At 36.9% G+C, this 23,655-nt stretch overlaps 1 protein-coding gene across 1 annotated transcript in view; it reads right to left on the bottom strand.

Annotated features, from left to right (window-relative positions):
- Positions 1–201: 201 nt before the first annotated feature.
- Positions 202–23,655, bottom strand: part of LOC150101961 (ubiquitin carboxyl-terminal hydrolase 19-like) — a 629,785-nt gene continuing 606,331 nt past the window's right edge. The window contains exon 25 of the mRNA XM_090399944.1: positions 202–6,251. Coding sequence (XP_090256070.1) covers positions 5,941–6,251 — 311 coding nt within the window. The 3' untranslated portion in view covers positions 202–5,940. The remainder of the gene's footprint in view (positions 6,252–23,655) is intronic.

Raw genomic sequence — 23,655 nt, forward strand, 5'->3', positions numbered from 1 at the left:
CGTCAAAGGCATCTCTGAACGTCTTTCTAAAATTATGAAGAAATACAATTTTGCCACTACTTACAAACCTATCAACCAATTTACAACTTGTTACCTTCTCCTAAGGACAAACTCTCACCTCTGATATTGCCTGGCGCTTATGAGATTCCGTGCTCCTGTAAATTGTCTTACTTTGGACAGACAGGTAGGTCGGTTCAGAAACGCTACTTGGAACATCAAGACCACATTTGTCTTTTTAAACAGCAGAAATCTGGTCTCTCTCAACACAGAATTGAAAATCCAAGCCATAGGATCCATTGGGAAAAGTCTAAACTTTTACATAATCTTTATATAAACATGAACGTTTATATAAAGAAAGTGCTGAAGCCTTACTACACAGGCCAAATTTAAACCGCAATGACGTTCTTACAATTCCTAAAGTATGGGAAATTGTCATACAAAATTGTGTAAAGTAATTAATTATTATTATTATTTTTTACTTCTGTAACACGTTACGCACGCTTATTGAGATTCTATTATAATCATGCACCCTAACTGTATGTGATTCCTATTATTGTTTAAACTACTGTACTGATGATGTCCTAAGATACTTGGTATGAAATATTTACAATTAAATAATTTTCACTGTGGTTAATACGTGTGTTTCTTGTAGTGACAACTGCTTTTATTTCCAAAGGATCAAAAAATTGTGATTTGCTAACTCTCTCCCAGAATTTATCACAAATGTACGTACTTTCTGATATAATCTATGTAATCTACAAAATTCTAAATCTTGAATACAGATTAAATTAATCAAAATGAATATATTATTTCTCATTCAGTTATACCATGAAAAAAATCTTCCATGTTCCAACATTAATAGCACATTGAAAAACAGCTTTAATTTTTATTTTCACATCCTCTTTCATTCACAGCTAATTTATCAATGGAAAAGAGAGAGGAGAGAAGATTAAAAAATATATATATATATATTTCACATGTTTATTACCATATATTGGATAAAAACAGAATACAAAGTATAAAATGAGAGAAAGTTTTAAAATTTGGATTTTTTTTTGCAAAACTTTGTAACTAAGGAAATGTAAAATTTACAGTAATAAGAATGTTTTTTAATCCATATATATAGTTGATTTAATTAACAAAAACCATCTTTTATTTTCTAAAAAGGAGATCACTAAGTAATCTATCATAAAATAACCAGTTTCATGTATTAGTCACATTTTTAGGAATGGCGGGCCAAAAATGATGCATTGGCTGGTTACATATACTGAGGTGATTTGAGAAGTGTGTGTATACAGAACGTATGTATAGATGCATGCAATGTGAGAACAGCCAGTTTAATATATCATATTCTCATTACCTATCCAGTTATATGAATATGAAAACAAAACTGCAACTTTATGTTACAATAATCTTTAGTGTATTGGTTCTCAGTTTCAAGAGATTTTATGAGATCAAATGTATGCAATATATTCTTGTAAACTTGCTATTAACATCAACAATATCTTTTTTTGCTTTCTAAGAACATTACTAAAAATTAGTCTTCTCAGGGAGAAGTGCATCAGTCGCAAGAAAAACAGTTCTGTTTTATTTCAGTATCATTAATGCATTTAGTTCATTTATGTAATGTAATTCTATGCTTAACTATTAATTAATAACATGGACATGTATTAAACCAGATTTTTCTTTTTTGCTTAAAACAATTTATTTCAGCATCAATGATAAATTATTAAAGTACATTCTTTAAAATCTTAAATATTTTTTATTTAATATTTAATAATAAAGGCAATGAAATTTCAGATTACTATGTTCTACAAATAGTATGTACATACATAATATAATAAATTAAACCTAACACAAATGCCTGCATCATACTTTCATGACCAAATGTAAGAATCCAGATAAATGACTTCTACTGCAAATAAAATATCCACCTGAAATCTGATAACAATAAGAGACAAACCATATGCACAGCAAAATATACTGACACATGCAATTAATATAATTCTCATCTAAAACGACAATGATTTTATATGTAAAAGTCAGTGAAGCAAGAAAATAGCAATATAAAGAATGGATGCACATCTGTGTGTATGTGTGAGTTCCACACACACACACACACACACACACACACACACACACACACACACACACACACACACACACACAAATATAAATGTACTTTTTTTTTTAGAAAAAACTTATAAATAAATAAATAAAAAGAAAAAAAAATTCAGGTAAAGGAACAATTATCATAAACACATAACATATGTATGTTTAGGGGTGTATCTGCAGTTTATACTATAAGTAATTTAACAATTGTAAATCTTAAATTCATTTGTAGCTCAGAGGAAGTAGTGCTTGCATCCTCTGCACTAGGTCACTTGAAGTTAGACTTAAGTTCAAGTCTAGTTGTTGACTGGAGGAACTTTTTCTAAGCTTTCTTCGACCATTCCTGAATGGTCAATCTCTGCATTGGACAAGCAAGTTTTTTCTCCCAGAAACTTGGGTTTTTCGTCCTCTAAACTCAAGAAAATCAACCGTAGAACCCACGTTATTTCAGACAGTAACATATCCTGTTAGGGTTAAGTACCAAGAGATGGCAGCACTTGTTTGCCAGTCTCTTCATTGGCCAGCTATCTCTGATTGGCTACCGGTGGAAACTGAACTGCCCACTCAGTCTCCAAAAAAGCTAAATAGGGTTAAAAAAAAAGCCTCACCTACTCCCTATAAGGGAATAAAAGGCGATAGCTGATTTATTTTATTTCATGGAACAAATGTTAATTTATTAACATTTGTTAATTAACATTAATTATTAATTAAGATACTTCATATGAAACTGTTTGTTTGCACTTATAATTACTCCTTTCTCTAAAAATTAAATTTAAGAATCTTGATTAATTTTAAATGTTAATCTCATCCATGAGAGGTTGTAATCCTATAGTACATTAGTACCACAGGTGAGCTAAGGTTAAATAATCCAGAAAGTTTATTTTAAGACTAAACTTAGTACTTTTTCAAGACAATTTAAACTTCCAATAAGCAGGGTGATTGTCTTACACTGAGTGATAAAATTCGTCTTCCTGCTAAGGTGATCCATCTATTCCAATTTTAATTTAAAAATCTTGTGCTGAATAGTTTTTAACAATTCTATATATAGTTTTGTATATGCTTAACAGTTCCTCAGATTCATTTCTATTAGTTTTCACACACATCTTAAAGTTAGAAATAGTTCAGACTCAGAGAACAGGGAGGAGAATACAGAGGGGATTCTGTGTAGTGTGCTAACACATAGAATATACTGTGCAAGGCAGCTGCTTCTCTGTGGGACTTAAAAAAATGAGGTATAAAAAAAATTATACACAATTAAATATATTTATAACTTCTGAATGTTTATGTACATGGTGCTTCAGCAACAGAACGTCTAAAATATCACTGTGATTTGCCTCTTCTCTTCCCCCCATCCCCCTCTCCTCCTCAAAAAATAAAAATAACAGCATTATAATACCAATCATCAGTGCAAGGTAAAAAAAAAAGGACAGCGCAGTATGGTACTCTATGTTAGTGGTGATGATGTGTAATGATTTTTAATAATTTATAAGAATGCACAAAACCTGTTAATCACTCCCATATCTGTAACCAGAACAAAACATCATATGTATATCAAGTTCTCATGAACATTTTATATTACATCTTTCCACAAAGAATGTATGTTACGTGCCATGTCCACTTTTTTTAAAATCACATTCTGAAATTATATGATTAATTAGAAAAACTGAATTTTCCCCCCTCTTCTCCTCTTTCCAACAGTGGGGAAATTTCACAACACAGTGATACAGTAAACAGAGAGTATAATATATCACAAAAGGAGTTTGGATCTGTCATTAATAAAAAAATTTCTGAAGATAAAATCAGTTCTACTTAATTATAAAAATGTATAAAGTTTGTAAAATTATAATTATATCTGTCTCAATTATTCAACCATTGTGGGAGGAAATCAATTTGCTGGTCAGATAATTGAAGAGTTGTGAGCTGAAGATACAGTTGCACGGTGCTATATTAGAAGACAGTTGATACATTGACTCAATTGAGCGTAACTGAAGGTTGTCATTTTAAGATTTCCTCTGATTTGATCATGTCATAGGAAAATAACTTAACATACACATCTTTATTCCATTCTATACTTCATAACAATTATCTACTGTTCCTGAGATTTCATTGAAACAATCAGCTTAAGCTTGCAGGTGATTCTTTTTAGTTCACAACTTTAGTAAATGGATTTTTTTTTTTTTTAAATTAACAAAGTGATGCAAATATGGTGCATTCAAGTAAAAAAGTACTATAACATGTCATACTGCTTTCTCATTAACACTTCCCAAAAACAAATCTGGAAAGGAAGAACAAAGTAATCCGATGAGTCCTTGGACTCCCTGGAGGTGTCACATGGTAATAATAATAATAATCTATAATAAAATAGGTTTCATTAAACTGTCATAAAATTAACAAAGAATATATTACCTGAGTTTTTCAATATTAACAAGTCAACATATCAAAGAAAATATGCAGCATTTTGGAAACCCTTGTCAGTTATTAAAATGCAAAAGATATCATACAGAATCATACAGGTCATATGAGTGATTTATTTAAAAAGGCAGCCTATTAAGAGCAAGGAAAGCTTATTTTCTTAATTTATATGCTTGCACACACTAAGACTGATAATAAAACCCTTAACAAAGAGTTATGAGAGTCCCTAACAATATCGAAAGATTTCTGAGACTTCATTAACTTTATAGGAACTTTCAAATCTAATAAAGATCCACATGAATAAAGAAATACAATGATCTCTCAATTATCTTCCCCTCAAATAACTAAAATCTCGCTTAACTGGCATTAAAATAATTTAGCATGTCAAATGGAAAAGCACTATGTAACAATACATTTGGTTATTTGTACCCTCAGTTAAATTATTATGAAATCAATTTTCCAGTATGACTGGACAATTGAGAGATTACTGAGTGATTATTATTCATGTTGAGTAAAACAGGCACATGGTTTCAAATATCAAATTCAGGACTGATAAATTAATCTTTTAATTTTTTAAATATACTTCACAAAAAGCATTCCAATACAGCCTTTCAACTTCCTTAAAAAATTAAAAGTGATAAAATGTTCATGTTAACTGAAATATTTATTGAGATATATGCTGTATCACGATGTAATGTAGGTTTTATGAAGTTAGTCACCTGTGTGGCTTTATAAAGTCTGCTCCAGTGTGTTTTGGAACTGAGAACAGAAAAATTCTCATTTTTAAGAAACACCATGAAAAGCAAATATTTTCTTTGCACTTTTCTTTTGAATGCAGAAATATATATCAAATTAATATCTACTATAATCACCAGTTTAAGAGGATGATTAATAAACAAAGCAGAATCAATCTCTGAAAAGTTAGCTTGTAATTAACCTTAGAATTGCAAATATGAATTTCCAACTTATTTTTCCTATCCAGAGAAATGTGTTTTATGTAATGGCCAAGAAATGCATACATTAATTACAATGACAACAGAAACAAATTTCAGTTAACAGGCCAAGTATACGCAATTCACATTTCTTTAAGACACACTATGCCTAATTTTATTATCACTCAAATATTCCTTTATATCATTGTATAATTAGTGCTATTTATTGAAGATATGTAAAACATTTTACTATACTACAGTCCTTAAAATAAGAAAAAAAAAAAAAAATTAAAAATATAAATTATTGAATAACTGCAGGTCTAAATTTAGTGAAAAGTGGCAGTATATGATATTATATATTGATACTGTACAACATGAACTTGAATATCAATTTACCGCAATGTAGGATGTAAAAAAAAAGATTCTAAGATCTTATGACCATAACTTTACAATGACTTTCTGATCTTCCTACATTACATTTTTCTCAATCAACAGTGTCCATTTCTGAAATAGGTGAGGAGGCACTACTATCATCTCCACTATATGTTAAAATATTACTATCCACTGAATTAAAATCATCAGTACTGCTTTGTTCATTAGCAAGTTCTAAATCTAACAAATTTTCCTTCTGCTTTTGTTCTTTATTTGACATTTTCACAGCAGATGAAGTAAGGGACTGTGGCAATGTAAATGGAACGCCTCTCCTTCTGTAAAATAACATATATGCTGACCTTGAAACCACACTGTTTTCATCATTGACATACATTACTTTGCTGTCATCAAATAAACGCCAATCTGAAAAATCGAAAACAATTTTACAATTCTTTCTTCATGAGAACAATGATAAGCTTTAAAGCAAAGCAAAATAAAGTAATCATGCATTTAAATAAATGTTTCTTAGAACTCTTTAAATATTTAGGTGCATCCAGAAAAATGCAGAAGCACCCAGTTTTTTATTTATTTATATACAAAAGGTTATTTGTATACCTATAGCATTTTGTATTGTACATGGGCTAAGGCTATTTTATGTCTATTTTTATCAATTTTATATATATATTTTTTGTATTTCTAATTATTTTTTTCATAGTCCAGAAATCCTGCTCTAGAGACCAAGTATGCCCCAATACTTATTGGGGCATAATATGATTATGCCCCAATTATATATTTGGTTTAATCTTTATCCAAGTGCAAGCAAACAAAGTTTGTGCCTGAAGTATTTTCAGGACTAGGGCAACTTGTGACAAAGGTGGTATAACTTCTCCTCACTTGCCTTAGTATCCCATAATGAAAAGCACATCTCCTTGCAGACATGTATAATGCTATGCATTATGGGAAGGGTCACTACCCAGACTGGTTTCGACCTTTATTGAGGTCTCATCAGTGTGAGCCAGATCCAGAGGTAGTGATACTAAGGTGGAAGTAATGGAGAAATCATATTTCCAAATGCCCTTCCCTTAATGCACAGCATTATACATGTCCACAAGGAGATGTGCTTTGCATTATGGGATACTAAGGCAGGTGATGAGAAGTTATACCACCTTTGCCGCCCCAGTCCTGAAAATACTTCAGGTGCAACCTTTGTTTGCTTACACTTGGTTAAACCAAATATATAACTGGTAGCATAGCCAAGTGAAAAAACTTCCATCAACTTATCTCTAATCCAGAGAATTTTAATAATAAGGTGTGACACCTTTTGGCAACTGGTATATGGAAATATGACTTCTTCATTACTTCTATCTTAGTGTCACCACCACTGAGGTCTCATCAGTGGGAGCCAGACCGAAACCTGTTTGGGTGGTGAACTTTCTCTTAATGCATAGCATTATACATGTCTGCTTTGCATTATGAGATACTAAGGCAAGTGATGAGAAGTTATATCACCTTTGCCACAAGTTTTCCCAGTGTCCTGAAAATACTCCAGATGCAAACTTTGTTTGCTTACACATATAAAGTATTAAACCAAATATATATTTGGTAGTATCTATCTATCTCTCCCTTCCATCTGATTCAGATGGGTTGGGTCTCCTCCTAATGAGGAGTCATGGCGAAATAATGCAGCCGGCACGCCATTCCTCTGCTGCATCCCTAATGGAGGTATACATGACTGTAGTCCGTGCATGTTCAGTGGGGTCGGTTTCTTGCTTGCAGGATGAAACACCCCCCAGCTAAACTGGGGGGGGGAAACCTGTGTGTGTGTGTGTGCGCGCGCATGTGTGCGTGCGTGTGTGGATTGATGGATGGAGAGGGTGGTCAATTCCACACAAGCCCAGCTAAACTTAGTTCCAGTTTATTTATTTATTATTATTTTTTATGTTTTGACATCCAACGTGGAATACAACCTTATTTGGGACTACAATACCTGTTCATAGGTATTGCGATAATAAGATAGGTGATCTGATAATAATGTTAAACCTTGATAAATGGGAATCCTAAAGAATTCCACATTTATCATCGTTTAACCGATAGAAAAATAAGATACAAATTTTATGTAGGAAAATTCTTGCTTCTAAGTATATGCTATATACATGTGATATAATATAAAATTATGTTAGCATAAAGAAAAGCGATTGTACGTTGTTAGAGGAAATAATAATTTTTTTGATTGTGCAAGACCGTTAATACTGTATAAATTGAACAAAGATTTGCTAAAATTTGTAATACTTGTCTGAGGAATGACTTGCATAAAATGTTGTGAACAAAGGTTCAAAGGGCAAAGGCATGCCAACAGAAGGAGAGGTGGATTCAGGCAGTCGTATGTTCATGGCATGTGGCAGAGCGTGGTTAGAAGAAAATCGGAAACAAACGGTATGAAGCGAGACCCATCTGGGTGAAGTGCTACGCATTGAGTGAGTTACGAAGGTTACAGTGATTACCAGTAGGGGAGATAGAAATAAAAGGGTTAGGAACCCCCCCCCCTCGCTCTCTTGGCTGGAGGTTGTCTGGCCGGTAGAAAGTTGCATGAAGGAGCTCGGACAAGGATCAGCGGTAAGCTATGTTCAGAGTCTGGTGAGCGGTAGCAGGAAAAGCCGTCCGAGTACTGGCGAAGTTATAAGCTCCTGATTGTATAATGAAGGAGTACATTTCCGCTTGTGTATCCACAGTCCTTGGAAACACTCAGCGTCTAGGTAGCAGACATCGTGAAGGAGAAATCGCCCAATGCCACAATTATGCCTGGACAACTCAGTCATGCCAGAATCATGTGAAATCACAGAATGATCGGAGAATCCAAGGTATCTCACCGTCTAAGTGAACAAGAAGGAAGATCGACCAAAGGAAGGCAGTCCAAATTGAAGGACTGAAAAGCCTTAGTGTATGGTAACGTTAAAATTTCCTTTGTCTATTCTAGTGGCAAGGCTTATACGTTGGTCAGATATAACTGGTAATTAGTTTACGGAATTAACAACGCATATAAAGTATATTAATTAAAGGCAACTTTAATGAATAACTTCTATATTTCGGCAACGTCACATTGCCATCTTCAGGAACATAAAGATATGGTATGTGCACGCAGGCACTAACACAAAGCAAATGAGGAAGAAAGCAAGAAACTAATATTGTTCCTAAAGTCCTAATGGTGCCCTCTTGCGGGCTAATTTGGTAGTCTTGGCAGTTGGGCTGAAGTTCTCATAATGAAAGTCTCCCAAATTTGGGGTAGTTCCATGCACCCAAATTTGTTGAGGTTAGGAACGTTTTTTAGAGCTGCTGAAGATTCTTTGAATAATCTTTCGTATTTAAACTTGCTGCGATGAATTATTTTTGTTTTCTTCCAACGAATTTTATGGTGGGTATCTAAGGCATGGTCTGCCAGCCCAGAGCGGCTGTAATGGTGAAACCGGATGTAGCCTTGGTGTTCTGAAATCCTGATATTTGTTGTTCTGCCTGTTTGGCCAAAGTAGGACAATTTGCAGCTGCAAGGGACCTGGTATACACCAGGTAGGTCTAGGGGAAGTGGTTGGTCTTTGGTAGAGTGGATAAGGGATGCCAACTTTTTATATGGTCTGTAACAGGAGGTAAGGTCATATTTTTTGAGAATATTGGTTATTTTCTCAGAGGTGCCCTGGATGTAGGGGATGGTGATAGACTTGGTGTAATCTTTATTGTGGAGGGGGGAGCGGGGTTGTGGTTTACTGGTTTTAGTATTTTTTGGATTTTTTTGGGGTTATAGCCATTGGCTAAGAAAGTGTTGAGGATGTGGTTTAGTTCAGTAGTTAGGGCCTTGTCATCTGAGCAGATTAATTTTGCCCTGTTATATAGTGTTTTTATAACCCCATATTGTTGTGAGGGGGGGACTGCTGGTGAATGTATCTGCCAGTATGGGTGGGTTTTCTGTGGGACACTTTAATCACCCGCCATCAAGCTGGCGGGTGATTAAAGTGTCTAGGAAGGGGAGGGTGTTGTTTTCCTCTTTTTCTAAGGTGAACTTCCAGTTCACCTTAGGAAGGAATGGAGTGTGTCTGAGCCATGTGGCCAAATAGCAAACACATCATCCACATAATGAAGCCAAATAGTGGGTTTTTGTGGGGCGGAGTTTAAGGCTTTCTCTTCAAATGTCTCCATAAAGAAATTGGCCAAGGGTGGGGAAAGCGGTGAACCCATGGCTGTCCCCTCTATCTGTTTGTAGAACTTTCCTTGCCAAACAAAATAGCCTGAGTTCATTGTGAACTGAAATAGGGCTGAGATATCGGGAGGAAACTTGGCTTGGATGAGCTCTAGGGTTTCTTTGAGTGGGACATTAGTGAATAGGGAGGAGACGTCAAAACTGACCATTATGTCAGTGTGTTGGAGTGTGAAGTTTTCTATACTGGCTTTAAAGTGGGCTGAGTTTTTTATGTGTGATGGTGTGTTGTCAGTGTAGTGTGTGAGCGTTTTGGCTAAATGTTTGCCTAATTTATATGTGGGGGAATCAATGCCATCCACTATGGGACGCAATGGCACATTTTGTTTATGTATTTTTGGGAGTCCATATAATCGGCGGGGGGGGGGGGGGGTCTAGAGTTATAAGGTTTTAGTTTGTTGGTGACTTCCACAGGCCAAGAAGTGACCTTCTTAAGGAGTCTGTGGAGAGTTCTAATCTGAGAGCTGGTTGGATTATATTCAATGGGGAGGTAAGTCGTACGGTCTAGTGCTAAAGCAGTTAGCTTACCTTTGTAGTCTTTTTGATTGAGCACCACAGTGGCGTTTCCTTTGACTATGTTATGTGCGCAACTTACTATGGTGTTAAGTGAAATTAAGAGACATTAAGGATCAAGGACTTTGATTTATTTAGAGCAGGACTGTAGTATGTAAAAATTAGAGAAAGTACAGTGAGTTAGCTCATATACAGGTTAATTTATTGTGTATGCTTTAGAGAAAGCTGAAATGAATTAGTCTGAGTAACGAGATATATAATGAATGTTTAATGAGAAAATATTATTCTAGAATAACCATCATTGTGAATGATTTATTAGGAATGCTGTTTTTGATACTCTTGTTTCATTAAGGATACATGCCATCTTATCTGATTAGTATTGGAATTTAGTATGAATGTTAATTGTATTGTAAATGTGTTAATATGCTTAATAAACCTTTGCTATTTTTAAACCTAAGTGTCTGAGTTCTAGAATCTGATGCACCACTTGTAAAAGGTTCAAACTAGAGCGGGAAAGAATAGGTCACATTGCAGATCACGACTGCAAATCAATAGTTACATGTCTTGAAATCACTTCTTGGTTAAGATAACTTTACTTAATCTAACTGTTTTAGGTGGTGCAGCAAAAAAAATAAATATCACTAGGGCTCTATGAGAAGATAGATTTCAAGAACTTTGCCACTTTGGTTTTGGCTCGCTCCTGAGGCAATCCCTTTGTGTCTTGGAGGTACCACGTGACTCTTTAGGGAAGATCGGAAGTATAGAACACAAATTAACAGTTTAAGAGATTGGAACACAACAATAAGAGCTACTGTAGCGCTCTATAAACTTTAATGAAATTTGGAATATTTACTAAAATATACCGACACATTTTAAGGCTGTATAATTTAAAGTCCATATATTTAAGCATATAAATGGATTGACTACATAATTATTAATAAACTTAAAAAATTATTAAATGTTATGAATTTAGTAATTCCACAATGATGTTAACAGGAAAAAAAAAGTCACTGAAACTTTCCATTGTAGCCTGGTTGGCTGAGTGCTTAGTATAGCTGCTTTACAACAGACTGTGTATCTGAATCTCACTATGGACATTATGTTTGCGAATGTCTTTAGGTGGTAAATGAATTCCAATTAGTATGAGACTACCACCCTGGCTGTCTCATAGCCAGGACTGAAGCAGCTTGAAAAAAAAATTTCTTGTCCAGAAAATTTCTAGAGCAGCATTCTTGGATCATCTAATTCTTAGTACATCCATAATCCTAACATACAATAGTTTTACAACCTTTTGTGGGCAGGATTCACAGAAAAGAAAAAAAAAAGTGAAAAGTAAAAAGTAAAATCCATATGCATTTGTAGAACAAACAAATCTGATGTCATTTATTTCAGTTATTATTTAATTGGTTTATATGTATTTGTCATATTCACTAGCCGAAAAATGACATTCATTATTTTTATTATTACCCAAGACCTTATGGAGTCAAAGACTCAGGTCCTTTTATCTCACTCACTCACTCACTCACACACACACACACACACACACACACACACACACACACACACACACACACACACACACACACACACAGCTAATCATACCATGCTTTGAACACATTCAAACTCCCTGCAGACACCACACTCTCAGACAAGGCATTCCAGGATTCCAATCATTTACAACTCTGGACAAAAAAAACCTGCCTCTCACTCCCCTACTCACACCTTCTTTATACAGTTTCTAGGGATGACCTCTGGTTCACCCCCGATCTCCCAATATTTTCTGTAGAACTTCTCCAGCATTAATCCTATAACAACCCCTTACCAACTTGTAGGTCTCTATCATATCTCCCCTCTTCCTCCTGTCCATTAGACTCTGCAAATTGCATTAACAATCTTTCCTCATACTCGACATTCCAGAGGTCAGAAACTATCTTAGTCAGTCACATTTGGACCCTTTCCAACATCTCTTCATCCTGAAAACCAGGTGACCAAATCTGGACACAATACTCCATGGTGTGGCCTAATCAAAGCCTTATACAATGGAACAAGAATCTTCCTTCTTCTACACGTCAGTGTCCTCTGCATCATTCCCAGAAGCCTTTGTGTTGTCTTCACAATTTTGGCTATGTGTCCCCTAAATTTCAGATCCTTATCCACTATCACCCCCAGATCTCTTATTTCTTCCACCTCCAACAATGTGTCCTCACCAAGCATAAATTCTGCATCCCATCTTTGTTTTCCAAAGATGGGATTCCTTACATTTTGCAGCATTGAACTCACATCCCCATTTTCGTGCTCAATCACTCAATTTATTCAAGTCTTCCTGCAAGGTCACAACATCCTCACTACTCATCATGGCTTGTCCCAACTTTGCATCACCTGCAAACAACTGAATATCTCCATCCAAATCTTCACCTATATCATTAACATACAAGTCAAACAGTAATGGCCCTAAAACAGATCCCTGAGGCACTCCGCTAGTGACTTTCCTTTTCCTCGACATCGCTCCCCCATACACAACTTGTTGATACCTATCAGACAGCCAATCTCCAATCCAATGCACCAATCTAATATCCAACCCCATCTGCTCCAGTTTGACTATCAATTTATCATGAGGTACTTTATCAAAAGCCTTTGTGAAATCCAAGTATATCACTGTGTATCCTTCTCCTCTGTCCAAGGAAGCAGTCACTTTATTGTAATAAGTAAGTAGATTACTAAAACATGACCTCCCTTTAGCAAATCCATGCTGTCCATCAAAGATTATACCATTGTTGTCAACCCAACTCTGGATCCTAGTTCTCACAAGCTTCTCCAACAATTTAACCACAAAACCTGACACATAGATAGGCCTATAGTTTAATGCTTGATTTTGATCACCTCCTTTATGAAGTGGCACTATCTTACCCTCCTTCCACTCCTTAGGGACTTGACTGAGTGCAAGACTTGTATTAAAAAAATATGTCAAGACAGGTGTCAACTCCCTGGTACATTCCTTCAGAATACGTGGCAATATATTATCAAGTCCCACAGCCTTATTATTATTACGGGCAACTCCAGGGAGTCATTTGACTCATCGAGGGAGGCCCCAAATCATTTTCATCACAACTATTCGACATTCATACAGTATCTATCATACCTCGCCTTAAACTCATTCACTGTCACAGCATCCACCACAGACTCAGGGAGCGCATTCCACTCATTCACTACTCTAAAAGTAAGGAACCCAGCTCTAACACCTTTACTAACCACACTTTTGCCCAGTTTCCATGGATGTCCCCTAGTCCTCCCACAACCAGCCCTGTTCTCAAAAATATCTTCTGAATTAATTTTATAGAAACCCTTCAGTAATTTGAATGTCTCAATCATATCTCCCCTCCTCCGCCTATCAACCAATTTCTGCAACCCACAAATCCTCAACCTGTTCTCATACGGTTCATTCCACAGACCTGCTATCATCTTGGTCACTCGCCTCTGGATCCTCTCCACCTCCTCCCCATCAAGAAGAAACCTAGGTGACCAAATCTGAGCACAGTAGTCGAGATGAGGTCTTATCAAGGCTCGATACAGAGGAACAATAACCTGCTTGTCTCTGCTTGTCAACGTATTCTTCAGCAACCAAGTGATTTGATGAGCTGATTTGGCCACTTTTGCAATGTGTCCCCTAAATTTTAATTCCTTATCCACCAACACTCCTAAATCTCGTGCCTCATCAATTTCCTGGAGCACGGTTCCACCAATGCAGTAAACTGCCTCCCATCTTTTCACCCCAAAATGCATAACCTTACATTTTGCCACATTAAATTGACATCCATTCTCCCTAGCCCAGACCTCCAATCTATCCAAATCATCCTGCAAAATTTTGACGTCATCTGCATTCACTATTGCCCTACCCAACTTCGCATCATCCGCAAACAAATGAACTGTTCCTCTCAGATCCTTTCCTATATCATTTATGAACAAATTAAACAGCAGTGGTCCAAGAACAGATCCTTGTGGTACACCACTAGTCACAGGCCGTCTTGTGGACTCTACTTCTGAGTAAACCACTCTCTGATATCTCTCCGTCAACCACCCTCCTATCCATCTCACCAACCCTATGTCCATTCCCATATGCTGCAATTTACTGATTAGAATTCCATGTGGAATCCTGTCAAAGGCCTTAGCAAGGTCCAGCAGAATCATTGTAAACCCATTACCCTTATCCAGTTCAGCCGTCACTGTGTTATAATACGTGAGCAAGTTACTGAGGCATGACCTACCCTTCACAAAACCATGCTGTCCCCGATACAGTATCCCATTTTCTTCTATCCAATCTTGTATTTTCCTCTTGACTATTTTCTCTAAGACCTTGATAATGATTCCTGTTATGCTGATTGGCCGGTAATTTTCAACAGCAGCCTTGGAACCACCTTTGTGCAGTGGAACTATTTTCCCCTCTTTCCACCCCCTTGGGACTGACCCAGTCCTGAGGCTCAAATTAAACAAAATGGTCAAGGGCACTGACAATTCTTTGGCCGCTTCACATACGACACGAGCTGGTATACCATCCAATCCCACAGATGTATTGACATTGAGGTTCTGTAATAGACTAGTTACCTCTACCTCATTCATCACAATTCCAGTATAAGCTGTTGGTTCCTCCATTTCCGCAAAGCCACCACCTGGATGATATACTCTTGCAAAGTGCTCGCTCAGTAATTCCACAACATCGACTGATTCAGTTACCTCCCTACCCTCAGCATTTTTTAAGATCATTCTACCATAAGCATTTTTCCTTTTACTTGCAACATATTGAAAAAACTGTTTGGGATTCTCTTTAGCCTGCATGGCCAATTTCCTTTCGTAATCTGCTTTTGCTTTTCTTACCACCCTTGTTACCATCCTGGCCTGAGCTTTATACTGTTCATGCACCTGATGGTCACCCTTCTCCTTAAATTCCCTCCACAATTGTTTCTTTTTTTGCAGCTCAAGCTTAATAGTGTTATTCATCCATTTAACTCCTACCTGATTTATTATTCGGACTCTTGGTATACAGTCAACCATTGCCTCCTGCAAACAGTTCTTAACCACCTCCCATGCACCATCAACATCCAGCCCTTGCAGTTTTACATGCCATGGCATTGAGCCAAGCACACACACCTAAGCTTGTCATACTTACCAGCCCGGTAATTCCACATATACCCTGTCTTAATTGTAAATTCGACTCCTTTAGCCACCTCCCAAGTCATGACCTTATGGTCACTCTCACCAATTGGTGGCAACATGGTCATGTTCGTTACAGCTACATTCTCAGTTGCAATTACTAGGTCCAGCACTCTCTGCCCCCTGGTATTTTCCAATACATGTTGCCGTAGATAGTTGTCCCTTAATAACTGCATAAAATCCAATTCCTTCCTCCCATGTGCCCTCTCCTCTTTCCAGTCAATGTTACCATAATTGAAATCACCCATAATAATTACCCTCCTTCCATTCATTTCTTCTATTTGCTTATGCATACTATTCCCACCATCCGCTCCATCACCCGGTCTATAGCAGAACCCAATTGTATATTTTGTTCTGCTAGATTGTATCTCACACCAAACAGCCTCAAATGTGCTTTTTTCCCCATCCTGCAGTTCAACTTCTATACTCCTTGGCTGAAGCTCATCAGCTATCATCAATAACACTCCTCCCCCCTTTTTATTCACCCTGTCACTCCTGAACACGCTATACCCATCACATTCAATCCCACTAGCTTTATCATCTTCTGTCAGCCATGTTTCACTAATACCAACAACCTGTGGCCTGGAAGTGCCAACCATGGCCAAAAACTCTTCCTTCTTGTTCCTAATACTCCTGGCATTAGTGTACATGAATCGCAGAAGCCCATTTGTCCCATCCCTACTTTGATTCCTTATACTAATTATCCCATTCTGATTTGTTGTCCGTCGTACTCGCCCGGGCATAATATACTCATTCATACACTTATTAACATATACTTATTAACTCATTATTCATATACTTATTAACATCTAGTTTACTCAATTCCCCATACACCTCTTACTCACTTACAGTCAGTCTCTCCTCCCCATCATCAACTGCTCTCAATCTCTCCATGAAGTCATATTCACAAGATTGAAAGACCTTTATGAACTGCTCATTAAGTGTCTCCACCATACATTCTGCAACAGCTGTCTTTATACCATTTTCTCTTTTTTATAGTTTATATTCCAATCCCATATTCTCCAGTTTATGCAACAGCCGTTCGTGTGGTATCCTAACAAATGCCTTAGAAAAATCAACTTCATAGTATATCCATCCCCTTTATCCAACTCAGCCATAACATTGTTATAAAATATGAGCAAATTGTTAAAACATGATCTTCCTTTAGTAAACCCATGCTGCTCCTTGCAGAGTATAGCTTGTTTGTCTATCTAGTTCTGTATGCAAGTTCTTACCAACATCTCTAAAATCTTCACTATCACACCAGAGATACTGATAGGTCAGTAGTTCGACACATCAGTTTTTGCATCACAAGGGCTGATATTCCATCTGTCCCTATAGACAAATTCTTATCCAGGTTGTGCAACAGTTCTTAAACCTCATTTAAACATGAACCTTTAACTTCTGGGCACCAGATTTTGCTACATAGTTTGGGGAAAAATTACAACCATCGACCTCGAATAATATTAGTAAAACCTTGATTAATAATAAAAAACTTAAATAAATCAAGCCATCCTGGTGCTTGCTGATGATCCTACATTATTTTTGCCTTTCTCTATATTTCTTCCACTCCCCTGCTCTTTGTATAGTTAACCTCAAGTGCAGAGATTTTTCCTCCTTCTGGCATCTGTCCCAAGATGAGCGGGGAAGTTCCGGGGTAGTCCTCAAACTAATCGAGACTGTTCTCACTTCTTATCTTCATTCCCTATAGACTTAATTCTGTTCATTTTTAGATTGGTCTTTCTCTTCACTCCCTTTACTTGTCATCATCCCCACTCCGGCATTCTTCTACTGATTTCAGATTAGTTCGGTCAAGCTTTTTTGTAGGTGACAGTTGAGTCCGATGACTAATAGTTTTGGTACTTGTGTATATCTAACATTCTTACAGCGGCTGAAGAACATCTGTGGCCAAAATAGCCAGTGTTCTCCATAGAGCAGTATTTCTGTAAGTATATGTCGCTCTGTCTATAGGAACACCCACCATATATTTCATTCTGTTAGCCCCCACTTCAAACCAGATAGACTCAAACTCACTATTACATAGACATTGTTACCATCATTGTTTTCTTGTGTTTCTACTTTAACTGGACTTAAGTCATATAATATCATTAGTAGTACTCCTCTTCCTCTGCTATCTCTTCTGGTCATTCCAAAAAATAGTATATCCATTACACTCGATCCCAGTTACCACATATGATTCTGATAGCTAGGTTTCATTAATACCAACAATCTTAAGCCACATCATATCCAATAAAGCAATGAACTCAATCCCTTTGTTTCTGATGCTCCTGGCATTTGTGTACAGACATAATAAATTACCACCTAGCCTTTTTTCTTATAATTATATACGCAATCTATTTGGTCTTGTTCTAGAACTTTCTCCCACCTCCAGACATACTCAAAAGGTCTGAACCCAAAGCATATCATAGGTAAAAGCTGTTGTTAACTCCCCAGAACATTACCTCAAAATGTATGATGAAATATCAAGTCCTACAGTCTTATTAACATAAGTTTATTCAGTTCCTCATATACCTCTTGCTCACTTACTAACAGTTCCTCTTCCCCCCTTTCCACACATTCAAGTTCTGCATAATGTCACATTCACAAGAACGAAATACCTTTATAAATTGTTCATTTAAAATCTCAACTATATCATTTGCAGTAGTAATCATCCTCCCATTTTCTCAAATAAATTTTTTAGCCTCATTAGCTAACTGTTACTTATACTGCATTTCTGATACCCTTATCGAGTCACCTTCCTTGCCTGCACTTTGTACTCCTCATGCAATTGGTTGCTATAATCACTCAAATTGTGGCTCTTTCATCATATCTACTTCTTCCAGATTGCATACCTTACCTCTTGATTCATACATTTCACACCTCTAACACCTCTTGACCTTTCAAATACCTTCTGATATTGCCTCCACCAGATAGTTCTTGAGTAGGGTCCAAGCAGCATTGATATCCTTTCTATCCAGTTCCTCATTAAAAGTTATTGCTGCATGCTGTTTCCTGCACTTCTCATAATTACCAGCCTTATAATTTCACATATCTGCTTCAAAAGAAGTCAACAGACATCACAGTGTGAGGAATAAACAGCCCACCTTCATGAGATGTAAGACCTCCTTTCCTCGTGACTGCAGCAATTTTAAAGCTCATAATTCCCACAAGTATACAATAGTGATAAAGGGGAATTTTGGACCATTCTTCCTGTAGGCATGTAATTGCCCCACAACATCCTGGATTGTTGAGAAGCAGACATTCCTAGATCTCACCTGATGCTCCAGTTCATCCCACAAATGTTCAATAGGGTTAAGATCAGGGATCTGTAGAGGCCTGTCAAATGTGGCGATGTTCTTGTCTACAAACCATGCAGTTGCAGCACCAACCTTATGACATGGTGCATTGTCTTGCTGAAAGAGACAATGGTCAGTTCCATAGAAATGCCACAAAGTAGGAAGCATTACATTGTTCAGAATGTTCAGATACCTCTTGGAGTTCAATTTTTGTGGCCCCACAAACAGAGAGAGAGAGAGAGATCCGAGGGCAAACCAGGAAAAACAGCACTATACCATCACCTCCAAAAATCGTAGTTGGCGTTATGCACTCTGGTAAGAGACATGTACCAGGCATCTGCCATACCCACACTTGTCCATCTGGTCAGTAGAGGGTGTAGTGATTCGTTGCTCCATAACACAGCTTTCCAAGCTTCCATGTCTCACTGTACATGCTCTTTGCACCAATGATGACGATGCTGCATGTTGAGTGAGATAATGCGGGGCTTGCATATTGCAGTCCTATCATGGAAACCCATGTTGTGAGCCTCAGTTCTGAATGTTTTTGTGAGATTCATGTTCCAGTTGATGCCCGGAACTCCACATTTAACATGTCAACCGACAAGCGGCAGTTTTTATATTGTTTGACCTGGGATAGCCCAATTTGCAGAATAGATAGTCCTGCAACATGGCATCCTATCACAACGCCTCTTGCAAATTCTATGAGTTTTCTTCTCACATCTATTTCACCTGGACTACACAGTTGCACTGACTTGGGAACATCACATTCCTCCAATTTATACCTGCTACATGTGACTCATTACATGACACAATGCACCTTGCCCATGGGGATGTCTGCTGACTTCTTACCAAGCGATGTTTATCCGTTTCTAACGAAGCCCTCATATGACTGGCCACCTCGTGGTTGCTCTCACCAACTGGTGGAAGATTTGAGAACCCTATTTATAACAACATCATCATCTGATAAGATGATTAAATCCAATACCCTTCATCTTCGTGTACCCTCTGTTATGTACTGCTTAAGGTAATTATTATTATTATTATTATTTGACACCTCCAGGGAGTCCAAAGACTCATCGAGGGAGAGTGTGACAACAGCATCGAACGATTGGTCCTCTTCCAACTACTAACCCCACCCAAACTTACTTAACTGAGCCATTAGTATCATAGGCTCTATCAATCGACCAACCTTTGCCGGCAAAATTTTGCTTACCCAAAGTAAAGCACAACCATGTGCAAATTTAAGTAAAGGCACTTCGACCAGTGCTCATTATGATAATAATTTCTCTTAGGATAAAATTATCAAGAAATAAGAATGTATTCTGAACAAGACTTGCAGTGGACTTGAGCATAACCCACAAGACAACTAAAGCCGAGTGAAGCATAAACTAATTTATCTATTTTGTGGACATAACGCATCCAACTTTTGGGAGGCTGAAAACTTTCTAACTGTTCATTGTTCACTTCTCCATTACCAAAAGCTTTTATCCACTTTGTAAGTAGTCTTTGAATACAGTGACGCAAAAATCACCCAGTTCCTTTTAGAGTTCCTATTATGTAGGACCAAACTGGACCTAAGAAGAGGTTCATTAAAGACCACTGCATGCCCGATGGATTCCTTAAAACTTAATACCATCACGGCATACCCACAGAAAGTGTGTGCAATAACAGAAATCCTCGGTTTTGTTCAAAATATAGACTATTTCTTAAGGTGTAAGAAATCTTTGTCCAAAATAATCCTTAAAAAGGACTAAAATGCATCAAGTTTTGATAGCAAAATTTTCAGATAAAGTCATTTCTGAATTTTGAATATTCAAGATGTTTTAAAAAATTATTTCTATTTTATAATTGCCGAATTTTTTTGAATAATTTAAAACATGGTAAGGTACTGTTTCTAATCTGAAAAGCTCAAATTTTTTAAAAGAAAATATCATGTGACATCATTATGAGATACTCTTCCTCTCTTCTATCAGAGAGTGTCATCCTTCACAAATCTCTTCCCCCAAAGAGTGTGACCCTCATTCCATACCAAGTACACCTGATTATGTTTTTTTTTCCTGGTAGCCCGCATTTTTCATCCCAAAACAGACAACCTGAGCTGAAAACATATGTAATTAATAAGATGTACTACAATGGTGATCGTAAATTCGCCATTTACGATCACAGCAAATGGCAAATCTAAACAATTAACAAAAGTTATTGCAATTTTATTTTCTTTGTAAATGTAAACCGAACATAAGAGCGATCTATTTCTAAATCTTTCACTAGGTATTTATCATAAAAAAATAAAATAAAATAATCACAATGGTCACGTGTTAATATTAGCTGTGTGGAAAAATGTTGTCTTAATTTTTCGACAGATATGCCACAAGGCTAATATTAGCATTTTTCTGTGTGACCACAGTGATTTTTTTTTTTTTTGTGCTCTTAAAAAATCCAGAAATTCATTTTCTTTGTCAGCCATATGCATCCTCCTGACTCCAGGCCATATTACCATAATTAAAGTCACCCATTGATCAATTTTTCTTGCTAATTTGCATATAATTTCCTTCTCATCATCAGGTGTATAGCAACACCCAACTAAATATTTCATTTTATTCACATCTACCTCACAACCATACTGCCTTAAAACCACTGTCATTATTTGTACCTTGCAAATCCAACTCAGATGGGCACAACTCATCTGCTATCATCATGAAAAATATCATGCCCATTTGATGACTTCCTCCTGACAAGAATTCTTGTCAGAAACTCAATCAATACACCAATTTTGTCTCTTTTATTTTGAATACTTCTGGCATTAGTAAATAAACATAACAATTTGTTTCTGGTTCCAATTCTATGACTTCTGTCACATCCAAACTCTTCCCTCCCATCCCAGGCCATCTCGATCCCTTTTTTTTTTGTCAACTCAAACATTCACCTCTGAATTCAGCATCCACATGTTTCATAAAGTGTCACCAAAACCATTCAAATGCAGCCCATCTTCTTTATACAGTCCCATCTGTTCTTAAAATTCATCCCATGCATTCACAACATGCACTCCTTTCTCCTAACATGGCATTCATAATCTTTGCTCACTGCCTCAATTCATCACTATCATACCTGGGCAACACACTAACTACCATTCCTACCACACTGTTATCTTTTACTCTACTTAATAATCTTCTGATATCCAATCTGACATTTCCCTTGTTCCCATCCAAATCATCTGGTACCACAACCACCTACTCTTTTGTTATCTTATTCCTCATATTCAATGCTTCAATCACTCTGCTCCTTCTACCTCCAGGAAAACAAACCTTATGCACCTTCTCATTCACCTTCCCTTCTCATCCATCCCTTAGGATGAGTCGTCTAATGAGGGGTTTACAATGAAAATTAATACAGCCAGCTTATCACTCTTCTGCTGCATCCCCTAAGGGCAAGTATTCATGACTACAGATCCATGTGTTCAGGGGGCTGGTTTGCCTATTTGATGAAAAACCAGGAGTTTCCGGATGAAAAAACCTACTTCTGTATGAGACCAGCTAACTCACCTTTAGTCAAAAGAGACCAGATTAAAGTTCCTCACATCATGAATGGGAATCGAACCCAGGTCTTTTGTCTATGCCAACTGAGCTAAGGAGGCTCTTCTCATTCACTGGATCTCTAATAATGGAATTTCCATACAGATCCACTCCCAAATTATTCATTACATCTTTCCTTCCAATCTTTTTCACTCTTCCATGTATGTCTGCAATTCTTTTCATTTCACATGCACTTCATCAACTCTGCTTTCATGTCCAGATCTAACATATAGTAACACGAAGATTCATGTCTGATATTTTCATGTGATGCTTCTGGTTGCTCGTGGTAGTGCAGCTGCAGCAGACCTCACACTGATGTTGTGAAAAGGATCTCCAAGAATAATGAACTGACTTGTGTTCTCCTGAGCAATATTCTGACATTGTAGTTGAAATTGTTGATCGTGTACTTCATGACTCTCTGGCACAACAGCAGTAGGCACTCTGGATGTATCCCAAGACATCATCATCATCATGGAACTACTAGTACTTTGATGTGAAGGACTAGCAAAAGGTGAAACTGCAGTTCCTCCTAATAAGAATGGACCACGAGGTTCAATATATTGTATCATCCTTTGTGCAACTTAACAAGAAGGAGATAATTCAGGTGATACAGAACAAGGAACTAAGATTTGACTATCTCCACATGGCCCTGATTCGATGTGATGTAGTTGAGCTTTAACTAACTCAACAGTATTAAGAATAGGCATCTTATTTGTAATTGGAATTAATATAGGATTTTTGAGCAGATTGTCAAAAGATGTTGTCAATGCCTGTAGTTTCACCATTTCAATTACTATATCTCCACTTGGTTGTGACCCTTCTATCAACAATGAACTCTGTACAGAAGGAAGTAAGTTCTGATGTGGACTAGTACATAAACTTGAACGAGAAATAGAAATCTGAGTCAATGGATAAATGGATAGTTTCTGAGAGCTCTGACCTTCTTTCACTTATGGATGACTTTATTGGCCCGTTAGTATCTTCTGGTATGTCTGGTTCAT

The sequence above is a fragment of the Typopeltis vanoorti genome, chromosome 11 (assembly GCF_054136105.1).
Source record: "Typopeltis vanoorti isolate ZY-2024b chromosome 11, IOZ_Tvanoo_1.0, whole genome shotgun sequence".
Taxonomy (NCBI): Eukaryota; Metazoa; Arthropoda; class Arachnida; order Uropygi; family Thelyphonidae; genus Typopeltis; species Typopeltis vanoorti.